Source organism: Neovison vison, chromosome 6 (genome assembly GCF_020171115.1).
Source record: "Neovison vison isolate M4711 chromosome 6, ASM_NN_V1, whole genome shotgun sequence".
Classification (NCBI taxonomy): Eukaryota; Metazoa; Chordata; class Mammalia; order Carnivora; family Mustelidae; genus Neogale; species Neogale vison.
The window spans coordinates 2056072-2075365 of record NC_058096.1 but is presented as its reverse complement, the minus strand read 5'-3'; the positions used below and the strand labels follow the sequence as shown (position 1 = coordinate 2075365).

Genomic DNA, 19294 nt, shown 5'->3' with positions numbered 1-19294 from the left:
GTGGTCATCGGAGCCTCGAGTCCTGGTTCCGGCTTGACTCGCCGGGGGGTTGAGGGACGGCCTGTAGGGCCCCTGCTCTGGAACGTGAGAGTCTTTGGCCACAGACAGTAACAAGAAGAATCGAAGCTTCTGACCCCTTTGAAACGTGGGCGCGTAGAACTCTCATCTCTGAGCATAGCGCAGAGCACAGAGGGGTGTCCCCCCAGGGAGCCCGGAAGGGGCGAGCACTGGCTCCGTGTCGGCCTCTGTGCACGTGCTCAGTGGCGGCCCTGCGGGGGGCACGGGTCCTGCGCGTCCCTGTGGCTTCGGCCGGCTGTCCTCAGTTGTGCTTTAAACTTGGTTTTGTTCTGGACGGCTTGAAGGTCGAAATCAGGACTGCAAGGTCCTCTCTTGGGTGCCGGGTGTGGCTCTTTAAACTCTTCGTGGTTTTCTGGAATGCTCTGAAGGCCGCTCAGGGCTGCTGGCCTGGGTTTCCGAGTCCTTCCCAGCTGCACTTGCAGTCGGGCCATCGGCATCGGGTGCGGACTTAAGGCTCCCCTGGCTGACGGGCTCTGTCCCTGTGCACAGGCCCCACCTTGCTCTGCCCTTAGCATTCTTGTGGTTCAGCCCAAAATACTGAGCCGTGGCCTTTACTTCCTCCTGCTGAGATTCCCCGTGGAAGCTCTGCGGCGAATGTAGGATGTCGGGCGCACCGTGCGGGCCAAGCACGAGCCCGGCTGTCGGTCCGCTTGCTCACCCCTCCCCTGGGAGCGTCAGGGACGGACCGGGACGGCGCAGTGGCGTGGCGTGCGCGTGTAGAAGGTGGCAGGCCGGTGGTGGTGACCATGAACCATGACGAAAGCTTCTATTTGTCGATTTGCAAGGAGGAAGAAGTCTCCACAGAAGGCGGAAATCTATCTTCAAGGAGCACTGAAAAGTTACCTGGCCGAGGGCTGGGCTCTCCCGATCACGCACACAAGGAAGCAGCTCGCCGAATGTCAGAAGCATCTCGGACAGACTGAGAAGTATCCTTTAAGTGTGGCGTTGCCGTGTGGTGGGACACGTGCTGTCTGTCTGTCCTAGGCAGCGGCGCCCACGGGAAGTGTTCAGTAAGCACCTCATAGAGGAGAAAGCCTGCCTTGCACTGATGTCCCGTGTCATGTGGAAGTTAGGTGCCTCGTCCACATGTCCGGCCTCTTTCTGTGTTCCTAATAACTGAGACAGAAGGGAGGGTCCCCACCGGGCTGCCCCTGGAGGCCCTGGGGACCGTGAAGCCGCAGGTGCTTGGCGCCACTCAGGGTGGGGTCCTTTTGCCAGACCCCTTGACTCCCACCCCCCCAGCTACCTTCAGACCAGTAGCCTTTTGGCCAGTGATCACCACCTGACGGAGGAGGAGCGGAAACACTTCTGCCAAGAGATACTCAGCTTTGCCAGCCGCCAGACAGACGGCACAGGTCAGACTTGCTCTTCGGAGGGCTTTTTTTTTTAAATTTTTGTTTGTTTGTTCATGTTGAAATCTAGTTCTCGTGCGGTGTTCTGTTAGTTTCAGGTACACCGTGAGTCCGGACCTCTCCACGGGGCTCAGGGCTCACTGCCACCCCCTCCCCGTGACGGGTGCACTCTTCCCCTCCCCCCACCGCCCCTCTGGCGGCCACCGCTTTGTTCTGTACTTAGGAATCTGTTGTTTTGTTTGTTCCTTTGTTTTGTTTCTTAAATTCCACGTAGGAGTGAGAGCCCATGGGATCTATCCCTTGTCCTTCTGAGAGAGACTCTGCTTTACCGGCTGACTGCCCAGGTCCGAGTGAGGTTTAAACTTCTTGTGAAATTCCTGATGCTCTGGGAAGCTGGAAGGGCTGACCCGGTGCGTGCGGCTGGCTCACCGGCTCGACTGCGCCGCGCCGCACCAAACCTGCGTCTGCTGTCTTGCTACTGGGCTTTCCGTGACCCACACCGCGTGTCACACGCCACTCTGGGGCCGTCTTGCATGGCCTTCTGACGCCAGGGGCGTCCCCAGACCCCAGAGAACAGGGTTCTCGCTTGAGCTGCTAGTGGCCTATCTTCCAGTCTCCCTCAGCGACTCAAAAAATGTGTCTGTGAACTATGTTTGCTGGAGGCCAGTCTGGGACCATGTGCCGCCTCCGAGTGTCACACCTCGGTTCTCTTGTAACTTAGAACACTTCTTCCCATCTCTGTTTGTTTTCTAACACACCAGCTTTATTGAGTAGAACTCAGCCATTTGCAGTGTATAGTTCAGTGGCTTTTAGTATGTTCACATATGTATGTGTAGCCATCACTCTATAGTCAATTCTAGAACATTCTTATCCCTGCCAAAAGAAGCCCCATACTTATTTCTTACCAGCCTTCCTCCTGCCACCGCCCCCGCCAGCCTTTGGCACCTTCCATCTGTCTCGTGTAGGTGGAACCCATACCGTAGTGGTCCTTTGTGACCTGCTCTGTCACCGAGCATCATGGTGTCAAGATCCACTGTGTTGAGGCCTGAGTCAGTGCTTCATTCATCTTTGTGGCTGAGCATTGGTTTGTTGTGTGGACGGACCCCTCGCTGCTTATCCATTCAGCTGTGTGATGTCTGGGTTGTCAGACACTGACTTTGTAAGGGCCATTGGGCCATCGGGCCCGTTAGCTCGTAGACCTTCCCGCCTTCTGGAATTGGTTGACCGTCTCCTCATAGGAGCATCCCCCTGGGGAAGGTAGGTCTGAGTGGCCCAGGTTTGGGCTAACAGTTTGGCAGGTTTATTTCGTAGATGGAGCTGTGTGTGGAGCTCAGTTTATGTGACATTCAGCTCCTCGTGTTCCGTTTGTCCCAAAGAGTGCCTGCTCAAAGTCGTTCCTGCCTCGGTCCCCTCGGGCTGCTGTCGCAGGGAGCCACGGACTGGGTGCTTGAACAACAGCGTGACTGCTCCTGGCTCTGGAGGCTGGATGTCCAAGGTCAAGGTGCCGGCATAGTCGGTTTCTGACACTGCGTCCCCTCCTGACTTGCCCTGACGTGGCCATAAGACAGACAGAGACAGACATGGGCCGGGAGGAGATGGAGAGGGGGTGCTCTGCTATCTCCTCGGATAAAGACACGAACTCCTCCTGCCCAGGTGTCTCCCAGAGGAGCGGCTGCGTGCTCGGGCACACTGGGGGCTGGGACACCCACTTCCCCAGCACGGCCCCTGGCAGTCGCTGACTCCCTGACGTCCAGGGCTTCCGAAGACATGGCCTTAGGTAGCAGGGGTCACTGACCGTGGGGGTGCTGCGCCCTCTCGCCGGCCATCTGCGTGGTCTTCTTAGGAGCAGATGGCACTGGCTGGTCTTTTTAGATTCTTAAATGTGCCCCATTGGTCGTCGGTAGAGCCGTGGGCCGTGTCTGCTTTATGTGACGTGTGTGTGAGCCTGGGCACGCGTGCTTCTCCTGCCGTGTCCCTCAAGGTGTCCGTACGAATAAGATACTCTGTGACGTCCGCGTCCACACTGGTCTCTGCGAGTCCTGCCTTTAGTAGATTCGTGCTCAAAAATGCCGACCAGTCTGGCAGCCTTATGGGTCTCAGCAAGCCGGGTGCTTACAGAAAGGAGGCCAGAGAGGGCTGCGAGGCTTGGGGTCCGGGAGGCAGGGCTCCCCACTTCATTGGCTGACTTCATAGGCTGTTGCGCACCTGGCTTGATTTCCGGATACATGGGGGGAACGTAGACACCCGTACTTGGTAATTTCTTTATGTAGTTGGGAAACGGGTGGAATTCTCTGAAGCAGCTCCAAGAATCGGACTGTTGACAAGTGTGGATTTGAAATTCAGGTGTTAACGGACTGGTTTTCTCTTAGGTTTGCCAGAACAGAGCATAGCTGAATCTCTTCAGACATTATGATTTCTGGGGGCCTCTCTAAGATCGAGGTTATGTTCTACCTTTGACCGGGTAGCGTGTTCTGGTGTGTGAAGATGCTGTAGGGTGGGGAGGTTTGCGTCTGTCTCTTTGGACTAGCCCGGCCTGTTGGCCTGTCGTGTTGGGTGTGCTCCGTGCTCCAGCAGGTCCCCGGGGAGACCAAGGCCCTGCCGGCCGGAGGCGGTCTAGAGCGAGCCGTGGCGAGTAACTCGTGGTGATGTGCGTTTGCAGGTCAGAAGATCGTACTCCCTCTGCACTGTTTCGCACATCTGCGAGATCTGCATTTTACCCCATCCAACGCCGTGGTCCACGTGGGTGGCGTTCTCTCCGTGGACATAACCTTGTGCAGCCAGATGCCCATCCCCGTCCGCGTGGAGCAGATCGCCATCAACGTCCACTTCAGCATCGAGAAGAACAACTACCGGAAGACGGCCGAGTGGCTCACCAAGCACAAGACGGCCAACGGGGTCATTACCTTTCCAGCGGAGACCTCGCCCCTCCCCGCCGCCCAGAACAACCTGCCAGCGCTGGAGCTGTACGAGATGTTCGAGAGGAGTCCCTCTGACCACTCCTTGAACACGACAGGGATCATCTGCAAAAATGTCCACATGCTGCTGAGAAGGCAGGAGAGCAGTACTTCTCTGGAGACACCCTCAGGCGTGGCTCTGGAGGACGGCGCCCACGTGCTCAAATGCAGCGACGTGACCCTGGAGCCGGGGCCCAACAGGATAACATTCAGGACGCAGGTACGTGGGGGCGCGGGCAACTTAGAAGATGCTCAGGAAGGGTCTCGAGCTTGCCAGAGCTGTTGGCGCTGGGCCTTCCCTTGGCTTTTGCGTATATCCTCAAGGACAAATACACTGAGATTTTACGAAATCCTTGACGCTTAACGCGGTGTTATGACAGCTCATAGATTTTGAAAGAAGTTCTTAACATGGGTAATTATTTTTGCTCTCACTGGACTTAGAGTTTTTTTCTTCCGTATTAAAATATACCCTTATTTGTTGAAATGACCCTTTAGAGGAGGTGGCCCAGTTCTCTGTTCCACTCGGCTTTCCTTTCGTGGGCCACATGGATGTCAGAACAGCGGCTCGGGGCCCGCTCTGATACCCGCCTCCCCTCGGCGCACCCTGTGAGTCCTGCTGACCGAGGAGGGCTCGGCTGCGGTCACGGGCGCAGTGGCCGAGGCTCGGTGCAGGGCTCAGAGCCCGTGCTGAAGGTCCCGTGAGACACTTTGCAGAAAATAGTGCCACAGATGACGTGTATGAAATTGAAAACACGTTCTTGGAAGCAGAAAGGCAGGTTTAAGCATCCGTTACTGAGAAGACCCCCGCAAGAGACTCAGAGGGCGCTGGGGGACAGCCCACGCGCCGAGGTGGGGGCCCAGAGCCGCAGGGTAGGCGGGAGAGGGGGAGAGCAGCGGGCGTTTCCCAGAGACAGGGGCGCAGCCTCCCCTGGGAAGCCCGTCACAAGGGCGGGGGCTGACCGTCACAACATGCGATTTTGACCCTAGGCCAAGGAGCCCGGAACATACACGCTGCGGCAGCTGTGCGCCTCGGTGGGCCCGGTGTGGTTCGTGCTGCCGCATCTCTACCCGCTGGTGCAGTACGACGTGTACTCGCAGGAGCCGCAGCTGCACGTGGCGCCGCTGGCCGGTGAGTGCGCCCCCCGCACGGGCGAGCCCCGTCCAGAGCCGCTGTCCTCGGGTCAAGTCCGAAAATTGGGAGGAGTTGGTGTAAGCAGATTAGTGAACCCCACGTGGCACTTGACATGTCAGACACTAGTGAGGGAGTCTCTCGGTCTCTCGGGCCAAGTGGGATGTATTTATTTGGCTCCGAATCTTCCATTCGGGAAGAAATTCAAGGAAAGCACTTTATTTCTAGTTCATCTCTCCATGGTCCCTACTGTTCTGATTGCAAAAGTCTCCCACGGCTACTGGGAAAGGCCCTCAGATGCCGGGCAGCCTCTCGGACGGTTCCGTCGGGACCACTCTGGAGAGGAGCCGGGCACCGCTGCTCGAGGGCCTGGGACGCCCCGAGCCAGCCCGGGGACTGGCCATGCGCGGTCCCTCCCTCCCGTTCTCGCTTGTGCTTCCCCGTCCCTCCCCGTCTGCTCCTCCTCCTGGGTTCCGATCTCTCGCCTCCTCGCTTCTGCCTGTCCTGGCGCGGGACTCTTGGCGGCTCAGCCCATCTCCGCCCCTCGTTCCGTCTGGGGGAAGGCAGTAGCCACCCCATCCGCCCGGTGGTTTCTGAACCAAAGCTCCGGAAGGCCTGGCCTGACAAGGCTGGCAGCAGTTCGGAACGGCACGGACAGTACATGGGATTCCGTTAGTCTGTTCTTCCGTGTTGTCTGCTTCTCCCTCCCTGACGTATCGGCGGGTGGATTCAGAGACATGCCTGCTCCCGGGAACCCCACTCTGTCTTCGGTGCCGATAAGACTCGGGGCCTGTGGTTCCCAGCAGGCGCCCCCGCAGCTCCGCGTCCGTGGGACTGAGATGAAAAGCGCGGCGGGTGGGGCTGGGCGTGAACGGTGGACTGTTGCAGGGGACAGGTCTGCTGTGACAAGCGGCAGAGCGCCCTTGTGACCTCACCCGAGGCCGCCGCCGACTGACGGCGCCGACTGCTGTCTTCTTCCTTTCAGACGGCCTTTTGGCTGGTATTCCTCAGAAGGTCAAGTTCACTGTCACTACGGGCCATTATACGGTAAAAAACGGCGACAGCCTCCAGCTGAGCAACGCAGAAGCCATGCTCATCCTGTGTCACGCGGAGAACAGAGCCGTGATCTACTCCAACACGAGAGGTGAGGCGGCCGCCCCGGAAGGCAGACTCCCGCCATTGTTGCGCACCCTGAGGGTGTGAGGCGGCCGTGCTCTCCCACGGTGCCTGAGGACCGCCTCTCCCTGCGGCTCTTTCATGGCCATGTCCTGCCTGTCGCTGGGCTGGGAGCCTGACCCTGGGCGGGCCATCGTATCTGGGACGAAGAGCTGGTGGAGGCCTGGAGGCCAGGCGGGGCGGACCTTACTGAGGGCTTGTAATGCAGCATCACAGACTGGCCCCTGCTCCAGGGCGGTGCCTTGCCAGCCTGCAGCCACCTGCTGCCTCCCCAGTCCCCCTCGCCACAAAGTGGAAACGAATCATCCTTTTTAGGTGCTGGCCAGAAGCCGTAGAAGAGTCCCGTCTCCCCTGGTCCCCAGGCATGAGGGATGGAGACGGAAGGGTGCTGCTCCCCTTCTGGGTGGGAGCCGGTCCGCTGGGGGAATGGATTGGGACCATGTCGTGCAGGGAAACACACAGCACGTGGCGGGCCACACGGAAAGTGTCCCTTTCCTGTCGTCGGACTTAGTGACCGTTTCTGGTCTCCAGGCCGCCGGCTTATGTGGTATCCGTGTCTGAGAGGGTTGTGGTCCTCGTTTTCCGACCTCTGCCCGCCCCCCTTCATCCTTCCTGGATACGCTCTTGCCGGTGCGCAGGAGCAGTGGGGGCTGGGCGGGAACGACTCTGCTGGGCCTGTCACTGCCGGAAGGACGAGGAGCAGGGACGCACGCGGAACGTGTTAGAAGTGACTTTTCTCTCTTTCCTAGAAAAGGCTTCTGATGTGTTGCTCCGCGTCCAGTCGTCTGACCGGGTCACCAGCGTCAGTCTGCCCGCTGCTCCTGCGTACCACATGATTGAGTTTGAACTGGAAGTTCTGTCTTTACCTTCTGCTCCAGTAACTGGAGGAGAGAGCAGCACGCTGGGGACGACAGAGCCGCACAGGAAGCATAAGGACACACACAGAGCTGGCCACTGCATGGCTACCACGGACCACAAAGTAAGGAGGGGCCAGGAGGGCGCCGCCCGTGCTGGCGGCCTTTGCTGGTCGTGCTTGTTCCAAGAGATGCCTTGTGTTCAAGTGGCAGATTTCCCGTTCCTGACTCCACATCCCCTTGCTGGGCTTGGCATTTGTCTCTTTGAATCCCCCTTCTTAGATAAAGGGTACGCTTGCAAGGACAAAGACAGGCCAGGCTGTAAGTTTTCTACACCAGCCCGAGAAGGCAGGATAGTTTATGGTAGGAGATAGGGTGTTTGCCTAGAATGGGGAAGTCAGTTTGGGTCTGTAGTCCATTTGTCTTGGTACATAGGCTAGTGTGACTTCTGTGTCCGTGTGCTTCAGTTTCTGTCCACTGAAACGTTATAGCTTGGCATAGAGGAAGTGCTGTCATTTTTATGCTTTGATGTTGGTGTTTATTGACAGTTATTTGAGAGATCGCGACTTCGGTCTCAGAGCCACAGGCCTTAGCTCAAGGAATGTGTCACTACCATTGTACTTCTTAAGCTTTGTCCATGTCTTGTAACACAAATGCCAGTTCTGAGAGCCTTTTCACCCAGAGGTAGAACTGTACACTCGTGGTCCCACAGAACTGTACATATTTGCACTTTGAAAAGCTGCTGCCTGTGTGTTTGGCTTCCAGTCATTGTGAATCTAGGGGCTGGGATCCTCCCCTCCAGGACAATGACAAGTCTTGGCACACCCCTCAGTTGCTAGAAGGGATTAAAATTTCAGCAAGTCCTGACAGCACAAAGGTTTGGAGCAAGAGCCAACGCCCGGGACAGGAGTGAATGGTGAGGCTCATCTTCCACTCCAGGCTGTTCCTTTCAGACTAGGGGCGGCAGTTGTGCCGTCTGCTGTGTAGACACAGAGAGTCCAGCAGGATGAAGAAGCAGAGACACATGTTCCAGGAATGAAGATCAAGCTAAAACCTCAGGGGAAAATAATCCTAATGAAATGGAGCTAAGCAGTTACCTGAAAAGGAGTTCAAAGTCCTGCTCATGAAGATGCTCACCAAACGGGAGAAAAATGGACGAACACAGAACTTCAGCAAGGAGGTGAGAAGTAGAAGACTGTACCAGATCTAAGTCACAGAGCACAGCTGACTGAAATACAGCGTGGATGAAGCAGAAGAAAGGAACAGACAGCTCAAAGCCAAGGAGTGGAACTTAGAGCAGCAAGAAGAAAAAAGAATGAATAAAAAAAGCAAAGATAGCTTAGAGACTAATAGGACAGCATCAGACAGACTAATGCTTGGATCACTGGGCTTCCAGAAGAAGAAGACTGAGAGAAAAGGTCAGAAATCTCCTTGAAGAAGTAATGGCTGAAAACTTCCCTAATCTGGAGAAGGAAACAGACATCCAGATCCAAGAAGCCCAGAGAGTTTCAAATAAGAGGAACCCAAAGGGACCCACACCAAGACACATTACGATTACATGTCAAAAACTGAAGACCAGGAGCGAATCTTAAAAGCAGCAGATGAGGGAGGGGAGGTCATGGAAGGAGGATAAATCAGCAGCAGGAGAAACAGCTGATTACGTACAAGGAAACCCCCTAAGTCTGTCAGCGGATTTTTCAGCAGAAACTCTGCAGGCCAGAGAGAGTGGCATGATGTACTCAGTGCTGAAAGGAAAACCTCTAACCAAGATAGCTCTACCCGGCAAAGCCATCATTCGGAAGTGAAGGAGACGTAAAGTGTTTTCTGGAGAAATAAAAGCTAAAGGAGTTCATCACCACTAACCCGGCCTTCAAGGAATGTTCTTCTTTAAGCTGAAAAGAAAGGCTGTCACAAGAGCACGTGCGAAAGAATAAGTCTCACTGGAAAGTTGAATATATAGTAAAAGTAGTGGGTTAAGCACTTAAAAAGCTAGGATGAAGGTTAAAAGACATAGGAAGTAAAAAATGACTATGATTATAATAGTTAACACACAGATAAAAGAATGTACAGTGGGACATCAAAACAAACATCAAGTGGGGGGGTGAGGGAGAGTAAAAACGTTGAGCTTTAGAAACTTTTAAGTCATTATCAACTTAAAACAGACTGTTACAAACATAAGTTGTTATAGGTAAGCCTCATGGTAGCTAGCCACAAAGCAGAAACCTGGGGCAAGCCTACAAAAGATAAAGAAATACAAGCATACCACCTGAGAAAGTCATCAAACCACGAAGAAGAAAGCAAGAAGAAGAAAGGAACAGAGAGGAGCTCCAGGAAACGTGAGAAGGGGCGCCTGGGGGGCTCAGTGGGTTACGTGTCTGCCTTCGGCTCGGGTCGTAATCCCAGGGTCCTGGGATCGAGCCCGCATCGGGCTCCCCACTCAGTGGGGAGTCTGCTTCTCCCTCTGCCTGCTGCTTCCCTGCGTGTGCTTGCTCTCTGTCAAATAAATGAAATAAAAATTAAACTGTCAGAAAACAATTAACAAAAATGACAACAAGCACATGCCCTCTCAGTAATTACTTAAATGTAAGTGGACTAAGTTCTGTAATCAGAAGACAAGGAGTAGTTGAACGAATAAAAAAATCAAGACTCGACTCTATGCTGCTTACAAGAGATGCACTTTTGACACAAGGACACACACAGACTAAAGTGAAACCAAACCCTAAAGGAGCCAGAAGAAACGTGGAGCAGCTCTACTTCTATCAGATAAGACAGACTTTGAAACAGACTGTAACAAGAGGCAAGAGTGTAACATAACGATAACAAGGTCAATCCCACAAGGTAGAACATTTGCAGATATTTATGCAGCCAACACAGGAACACCTAAATATGAAAAGTAAGTATGAGCAGACCTAAAGGGAAAAGAGATGGCAGTACAATAAGAGGAATTTAATACCCCATTTATATTAATGGATCCAGACAGACATCGACAGAAAATCAATAAGGAAACACTGGCCTTAAGTGAAACATTAGAGCAGATGGACTTAACAGATATTTACAGAACATTCATCCAAAAGCAGCAGAAGATACATTCTTTTCAAGTGTGTAGGGAACGTTTCACCAGGATAGATTGTATATTGTGCCCTGAAACAAGTCTTAACAAGTTTATGAGGGTTGAAATCACATCATGCATCTTTTCTGAGCCCAACAATAGGAAACTAGAGATTAATTACATGAGGAAAACTGGAAAATTCACAGGTTTGTGGGGATTAAACCACATGCTACTGAACAATTGGTTGGCCAAAATAAGAAATCAAGAGAAATCACAGCCTACCCTGAGGCAGATGAAAATGGAAGTGTAACATACCAAAATGTATGAGATGCAGCAAAAGCCACTCTAAGAGGGACGTTCGTAGCAATACAGGCCTACTTCAAGAAAGAGGGAGAGTCTCAAACAACCTTATTTTACACCTTAAGGAACTAGAAAAAGAAGAACAAATGAAGCCCAAAGATTGTAGAAGGAAGGAAATAACATTACAGCAGAAATAAATGAATTCGACTGAAGAGACAATAGACTTGATCAGCGAAAGCAAGAGCCGGTTCTTTGAAAAGATGAAACTGACAGACCTTTTGCTAGACTCACCGAGATAAAGAGAGAGGACTCCGATCAGAAGTGAAAGAGATGTTACAGTTAACACCACAGAAGTTAAAAAGGACCACAAGAGACTACCATAGATGACGGCAGGCCAACAAATTGAACCTAGAAGAAGTGGGTAAATTCAGGGGAATGTACAACTTACCAAGAGCGAATCATGGCGAGATAGAAAATCTGAACAGATTACTAGTAAGGAGATTAAAATGGATATGTAGGGAACATACCTCAACATAATAAAGGTCATATATGACAAGCCCACAGCTAATATGCTTAATGGTGAAAAGCTGAAGGCCTTTCCTCTAAGATCTGGAACAAGACAAAGGTTGCCCACTCTTGTCACTTTTATTCAACGTAGTACTAGAAGTCCTTGCCAGAGCAGTTGGGCAAGAAAAAGAAATAAAAGTCATCCTAGTTGGAAGGAAAGAAGTAAAAGGTCACTATTTGCAGATGACATAATATTATATGTATGTAAAATTCTAAAGACTGCTGCATCGAAAACCTTCATCAATAAATCCAGTAAAGTTGCGGAGTACAAAATAAGTATGAGAAATCTGTTGTGTTTCTATATACTAATAATGAACTGTTGGAAAGAAATCAAACAATTCCATTTATAATTGCCTCGAAAATAATAAAATACCTAGGAATGAATTTCAGCAAGGTGGTGAAAGAGGTGCATATTGGAAACTATAAGACATTAATGAAAGGAATTGAGGAAGACACAAATACATGGAAAGATGTTCTGTGCTCAGGGACTGGAAGATTTAATATTGTTCAGATGTCCATACTACCCAGCAATATAGATTTAGTGTAATCCCAAAGTTCCAAAGGCATTTTTTGTAGAAATGGAACAAATAATCCTCAAACATGTGTGAAACCACAAAAGGCCCCAGATACCGAGAACAATCTGAACAAAGCTGGCGGCATTGTGCTCCTGGACTTGAGACTGTTACGAAGCTGCGGTCGTCCATGCGCTATGGTAGCAGCATAAATGCAGATACACAGACCCATGGGCCAGAATACAGAGCCCAGAAATAAATCCACGTATATTCTATCAATTAATTTAAGACAGAGGATGCAGGAATGTGTAATGGGGAAAGGACAATGTCTTCAAATAAATGGTGCCGGGAAAATTGGTCAGCCACATGCGAAGGAACGAAGCTGGACCCTTGTCTTAAATTGTTCGAAAAAAGTTAACTCAAAGTGGATTCAAAGCTAGAAGGTAAGACCTGAAACCATAGCTCCTAGAAGAAGACTTACGTGGTAAGCTCCTTGATACCGATCTTGGCAATGATTTTACGGATCTGACAACAAAAGCAAAAATGAACTATTGAGACTGTGTCAACCTAAAAAGCTTTGGCACAGCAGAGGAGGCAGAATGAAAAGCCAGCCTACGGAATGGGAGAAGATACTTGAAAATCATATATTTGATGGGGTGTTCAAACCCAAAATACAAAATGGACTTTCTAACTCAGTAGCAGAATCCCCCATGGTCTGACAAAAGCGCATGCAGAAGATCTGAGTGTTTTCCCGAGACGACGTGCAGATGTTGGACAACACTAAGGTTGGTGAGGATGTGGAGAAAGGGGAACCCTTGTGCCCCGTTGGCGGGAATGCAGACTGGGCAGCCACTCTGGAAAACAGAATGGAAGGGTCCTCGGAACGTTCTAGAACTGCCCTGGTACCCAGCAGTGTCACTACTAGGTGTTTGCCTAAAGAAAATGAAAACAGCTGCTTGAAAAGCGATCTGCACGTCCTGTTCACTGCGGCAGCGTTTCCACAGCCGGATGCCTTTGCCTTTCTGTTTCATACCCGTTGTGTGGCGTGACTGGCTAATTCCTTTAATTTTGCGGTAGTTAGTCACTGCTCATGTCATCGTGCCCGAATGGCGGAAAGCCCTTCGTCCCCACCTCCTGCAGTGCCGGAGAACATGTCCGCCGTCCCGCTGTCGGTGTGGGAAGCGCGAGTGGGTCCTGGGGCTGTGGGCGCCGGGACTGCGCTGTGTCTCACGGCCGGCCGGCCGCTCCGTGTTGATTTTTCTTGTCTGTGTACGTAGCTCGATGTTTCTCCTTCATGCACGTGACTCACGGGGGTTTGATTTCTGAAGAAGAGGTGGTGAGGCCATCCCCCCGTCCGGGACGTCGGCTGCCACTGCTGGCCTGGGTGGACGGTGCGGTGGCGGCCATGGCCGGGCCAGGGGTCTGAAGGCGCATCCCCCTGTTTCTCCTCAGGTGTCCATCGACTGCCCATGGTCCATCTACTCCACCGTCATCGCTCTGACCTTCAGCGTGCCCTTCCGGACCACGCACTCGCTTCTGTCTGCCGGGACACGGTAAAGGCGGGCTCGGGGCCCCAGTTCTGGGCCGGGCTGTCCCGCGTGCACACCTTGCCGCTCAGAGCGTGGCCTCGGGGACGCTGAGCCGGCTTTCTTCCCCGTCCTGACACTGTGGTCCGCTCGTGTGGGTTCTTGGCAATTCCCTGCAGCTCCACAGCAGCCCGTCCACGGTCAGGTATCCCCAGCGGTCTCAGAAGTGACCATGCACCATTGGTTTTTAGGATGTGGGATCCAAACCAAGTCCCCGTTTGATGATGAGATCATTTTCTTTTCTTTTTCTTCTTAAAGATTTTATTTATTTATTTGACAGAGATCACAAGTAGGAAGAGAGGCAGACAGAGAGAGAGGGGGGAAGCAGGCTCCTCGCTGAGCAGAGAGCCCCATGCGGGGCTCGATCCCAGGACCCTGGGATCATGACCTAAGCTGAAGGCAGAGGCTTAACCCACTGAGCCACCAGGCGCCCCGATGACATCGTTTTTCATCTGTCCTCCCATTTCTCAAGCCTGTGGCCCTCTGCAGAACTCAGTTCAGCCCTCTAGAGAGAAGGCCCAGCATTCTTTTTTTTTTTTTTAAAGATTTTATTTATTGATTTGACAGAGAGAAATCACAAGTAGGCAGAGAGGCAGGCAGAGAGAGAGCGGGGGAAGCAGGCCCCCCGCTGAGCAGAGAGCCCCACCAGCATTCTGAATTTGGTCGCGTTCTTGGGGGTTCATGTTTCTTGGTTCCTCTGCCGGCTGCTGGATATGTCTGGGGGGAGGTTTTCAGCCTCGGCACCGCGGATGCTGTGGGTCCAAGAACTCCCCGTTCGTGGGCCCGAGAGTCTGGCCCACGCGCTGTAGTGCTCAGCAGCACCCCTCCTCCCCCATCTTGTGCCTCTCTCCCCACGCCCATCGTGACGACAGAAGATCCCCCTCGAGATGCCGGGTGATACCGCCCACGGGGGCAGGACTGCTTCCTGCTGAGAAGCTCTCACGGCTCTCAAAGCCACACGCACTAGAATCTGACTCAGCCTTGGGCCCAGATGTTTTGAGGGGAGCCCCGTGCTCCGTCCGTCAGCTTCGGGAGGCAGCATCTGCTTGTCCCCCCGCCAGTGACGGTGGGCGCCGACCCTGGGCTCAGGGTGGCGTGTGGCCTCTCCCTGTAAAACTCCTTTCCCGTTCATCTGTTGCTGAAATTTGCAAAAATGGGTCACTAGATTGTCAGAAATTTAGAGCGAATGTTACCCCGGCACGCTCCCGCTACGGGGAGGGACCACATCTGCCAGTGGCTAGAGACACCGGCACTTCTCAGCAGAAGCTGGGGTGCTTTCTTTCAGACTCTTCCTGTGTGACAGGGACGGATGGGAGCCCTGTGCGTGGTCTCTCCAGGACCAGTGGCCCCTCTCTCCATCCTCACGCACCGCAAGCCAGCTACGATCGCGTGTTAGCACTGGGTCAGGAACGGCCCCCCCTTTGACCCATTTTTCCTCAGAAGTAGCTTGTTTGGGGAGGTGCGGTTTTGGGGGGCACTTTCCCGTGTGAGACCGACTGGTCTTACGTTACTGGGTCATTTTTCGGTTCCCCAGAGAGAGTTTTTTTTTTTTTTTTAAAAGATTTTATTTATTTATTCGACAGAGAGAGATCACAAGCAGGCAGAGAGGCAGGCAGAGAGAGAGAGAGAGAGAGGAGGAAGCAGGCTCCCCGCCGAGCAGAGAGCCCGATGCGGGACTCGATCCCAGGACCCTGAGATCACGACCCGAGCCGAAGGCAGCGGCCCGAGCCACCCAGGTGCCCCCAGAGAGAGTCTTTTTAACCAAAGCACATTTAATACAGTTGTCAAGTTTCCAAATCTGCTTTTCTGCTTTAGGAAGTACATTCAGGTGTGTGTCCAGAATTTGTCGGAACTTGACTTTCAGCTGTCGGACGGTGACCTTGTGGACCACGGCTGCAGTGCTGACCTGCAGCTCGTCCCTCTGAATGCCAAGTGCCCACAGGTAAGCCTTGTCCAGAGGGGAGCGCAGAGCCCTCCGCACAGCGCGGGGTGCGAGTCCGCATGGGACGCCCGAGTGGCCAGGATGGTCTGAGGAAAGCGTGGCCTCCCCAGTGACAAGCCAATAGTGCGCGTCCCGAGGGGCAGGGACACCCAGCTTGGTCGCCTCCCTGTGCGTGTTTGTGTTTCATGCTGGGCGCGGAGCGGCGTGCGGGGTGGGTTAGGAGACTGAGTGACGCTCATCCTCGTACAAGAGTCAAACGGTCCTGCCCTGTGCTCTGGCCTGTGTAACTGCAGGCCTGTTCTTGAGCTTCTGCTGATGGTGTGGATGCCGTCCCCCTGTCCCGCGTGCGACGAGACACCTGTCCATGTCCTGGGAAGAGACCCTCTGTGTTGGTGTGGCTTTGTAAAGGGGTCCTGCTCGTGTTCGGGCTGCCTGGCTGGTGCTGACCGTCCTGTTCCACATATTCATGTGTCACGTGTGCCCAGGCGCCCCGAAAGGTTAAACCCTTCCAACCAGCCTGGTGCCGTCTTCACAGGGCCGGGCGGGCGGGACCCTGCGGGGCGGCGGGGCCGCTGCGTGTGTGTGCGCCACGCCGGTGACTGTCTCCACAGGCCATCCACAGCAAGCAGTCCGTGTTCTTCGTGTGGGAGCTGCTGTGGGCACGGGAGCCCCCCCCTTCTCTGCGCTGCTGCTTCTCCGTTGGCTTCTCCCCGGCTTCTGAAGGACAGCTCTCGGTCCCCTTAAAGCCGTACACGTACGAATTTCAAGTGGAAAATTTTTTCGTACGTATCGTATTCTTTTCTGGTGGGAGTGCGGGGTAGGAACGCGGAAGGTGGCGTCATAGTCCTTTTAATCTACAGAAGTCAGAGAAGAATCTTCCAGTGTAAGAAAGCAACTGCGCAGGAGGTTAGTTGACCTTTGGAGCAGCTCGGTCGCTGGCTGGCTGTACTGGAGACACCCGGGTCGTTCTCAGGCAAGGTCTGGCCGTCCTGCGGTCGCACCGGTGGTCGTGAGAGGAGTGCAAAGAGTGAAGATTCGGGTTCTCTGCTCCCTCTTCTCTTGCTCACGATTAGAATGTTCTGGAGCTATTTCTCAGAGTCCTTTCTTCTTGATCCTAGCTGCTAGGATCACTGAGATGCTTTCTTTTTATTTTTTTTATTTTATGTTTTTTAAGATTTTATTTATTTGAGAGCAGAAGGAAGAGCAGATGAGAGCATGAGCGGGGCGAGGGGCAGAGGGGGAAGCAGTGTCCGTGCCGAGCAGGGAGCCTGATGTCGGGCCCGATCCCAGGACCCTGGGATCATGACCTGAGCCGAGGGCAGCTGCTTCACTGAGCCCCCCACGTGCCCTAAGGGGGCTTTCTTTTTAAAAGAAAAATAGAATTGGGGCGCCTGGGTGGCTCAGTGGGTTAAGCCTCTGCCTTCAGCTCAGGTTGTGTTCTCAGGGTCCTGGGATCGAGCCCCGCATCGGGCTCTCTGCTCAGTGGGGAGCCTGCTTCCCCCGCCCCCGCCTGACTCTCTGCCTACTGGTGATCTCTGTCTGTCAAATAAATAATAATAGGAAAAAAAAAAAGTATTATCAAAATCTACTGCCTCCACATCCTGACGATTGTCCTATAACCCGTGCATTACATGTGGGCTGGAGTGGCCTTGAGCTGGGTGGGGAAACGCACGTGTGTTTCCATGTCTTTGAAGACTCGGATTTTGTGCCGGGTCAGTCAGAACCTGAGGACGCAGGTTTCTGGTGTTTCCTTGGCTCTGCTCCTGGAACCGTCAGAGGATGTGCTCGTGTTCATAACGCTTGACCCCAGCGGTGTTTCAGCGCCTCTTTCCAGCCGAGTTGCTGTGTTGACCCTCCTGCTCCGTCTCTCCATCGGCCTTCGGCGTCCGCGTCCTCGCCGGCGTGGTCTCTCTCTGTAGCGCGCGCACCTTTCCGCGTGTGCCCAGCAGCGCCACGTAAAACCCCACGTGCGCCTGAGTCTGCGGGCGGGCCCTCTGGTTTACTTGCCACGGTGTTTGGTCACGCGCTTGCGGTCTCTCTGCTCCGTCTCCGGGTCACGCGCACGGGTTCGGGTTCCTCTGGAGCTGTGCAAGCAGGTCAGCGTTTGATAAACCGGTCATCTCCGAGGGCCGGAAACAGAGACACCATTTTCTCAGGAAAGCGCTACTGAGTCCCGTCACCTACCTGCCGCGCGGCTCGGCCCCTTGCGGTGTCCACCGGCAGGATGGTGCGACCGTCCCCACGGTCCTGTTTTAGAGCAAGTGGTCTTTTTGAGAAGGTGTTGCTGTTTCCCAAAGGGCCGCCCCTTTACGCCCGCCAGTGACAAGTGAGGGCCCAGCTGCCACAGCCTCACCAGCATTTGTCCCCGACGTCCTTCCGGGGAGGAGTGGAGGCGGGGGGGGGCACCCAGTGGGCACCCACCCCGGGGCAGGGCCGGGTCTTGCTGGTCCCAGGTTAGGGGAGGTGTCGGGCAGGTGTGAGTGGGGCAGGCCGCTGGGTACAGAGGTCACTGTGGAGAAAGAAGCATTCAGCCAAAGGTAGTTCTGGTGCTGTGCAGTGGCAAGGAGAGACTGATGTCTGCTTGTTGAGGTTCTGGTGTCGTGTCTGGGAGGGCAAGTCCGTGTTCTTAGGGACACCTGCTGAGGCACAGAGTGGTGAAGCCACAGGCGCTCTGGAATTTGCCTTCAGGGCCCCGGGCAGAGAAGTACACGTTGATCCACAGAGAGAGAGCAAATGGAGCAAAACGTTGGTGATCCTGAGTCTGGGTGACAGGCGTGCGGGGGGGCGAGGACCTGTCCTCGCTGCTGTTGTGCGCACTCGGGAAAGGGCGCGGGAACAGGAGTGAGATGCGCTCGGCGGGGACTTGCCGGGCACGGGTCCCTGCAAGGTGGTTGCTGCGGGGCCGCACCCAGCAGCCCTCCCGCCGACGCGGCCCTTCCGTCTCCGTCCCTCGTGTCTGTGGGCAGCACCCCGGGGCTGGAGGAGCACCTCTGCCCGCTGTGTGGACACTTGTGCCCGTCTCTCCCTTTCTTGTGCAGACGTTATATAACGTGAAAGCAGAGATCCTGCCCCCCTCGGGCACGGAGCACTGTCGGACGGGCTCGCTCTGCTCGCTGGAGGTGTCCATCACGCGGCTCTCGGACCTCTTGGAGGTGGACAAGGATGAAGCGCTGACGGAGACCGACGAGTACTTTTCGACCAAGCTGATGTACGAAGGTGCGTCTGGATGCACCTCTTCCCCGGGCTGCTGGGCTGCCCCGGCGCATGAAGGGTTTGCAGCCTCTTCTCCACAGGGTGCAGTGTTTCTAGTCTGAAGAGAATGTTCTAGAATCAGAAAAGCTCACTTGAATGTTTTATTATGTGACATGGTCCTAGGCTGCTAGGACGTTAGACTTGGTTCCTGGGAGATCCTCAAGCGGTTGTTGGGCCCAGTGTGGGGAACATGGTGGCCCTGGAGCTGGCCTTCCCTCTCTGCCCATGACTCGGGGTCTTCCCAATATTGAGGGAGCAGGGTCCCAATTCTGCCACCCCGCAGTCCTTGTGTGGTCTGGTCCGGGCCCCTGACCTCTTCCCTCCGGGCCTCCTCCTGTCCCCTGCCCCCAATCCCCTCCTGAGACTGCCCCCGCCACCCGCCCGCTGCCCGACCCCTTCCAGACCCACTTCGCCTGCCTCTTCCAGGGCCTCGGCTGCTTTGGGAGTAGCTCGCGCTCTGGGGTCTGTCAGGACCGTGTGTGCTCTTAAGAAACGGTTGAGGAGCCCAAATTTCTTTCTTTAGTAACTTAAAAATCACAGTAA

General features: G+C 54.2%; 1 protein-coding gene across 2 annotated transcripts in view; it reads left to right on the top strand.

Annotated features, from left to right (window-relative positions):
• TRAPPC10 (trafficking protein particle complex subunit 10) overlaps positions 1-19294 on the top strand; it is a 78938-nt gene that overhangs the window by 56018 nt on the left and 3626 nt on the right. For both annotated transcript variants that reach the window (XM_044250789.1, XM_044250788.1), the window contains exons 12-21: positions 864-1004; positions 1321-1433; positions 4090-4604; positions 5372-5513; positions 6499-6657; positions 7439-7668; positions 13424-13524; positions 15373-15499; positions 16111-16281; positions 18538-18715. In XM_044250789.1, the coding sequence (XP_044106724.1) occupies positions 864-1004; positions 1321-1433; positions 4090-4604; positions 5372-5513; positions 6499-6657; positions 7439-7668; positions 13424-13524; positions 15373-15499; positions 16111-16281; positions 18538-18715 (1877 nt within the window). The remainder of the gene's footprint in view (positions 1-863; positions 1005-1320; positions 1434-4089; positions 4605-5371; positions 5514-6498; positions 6658-7438; positions 7669-13423; positions 13525-15372; positions 15500-16110; positions 16282-18537; positions 18716-19294) is intronic.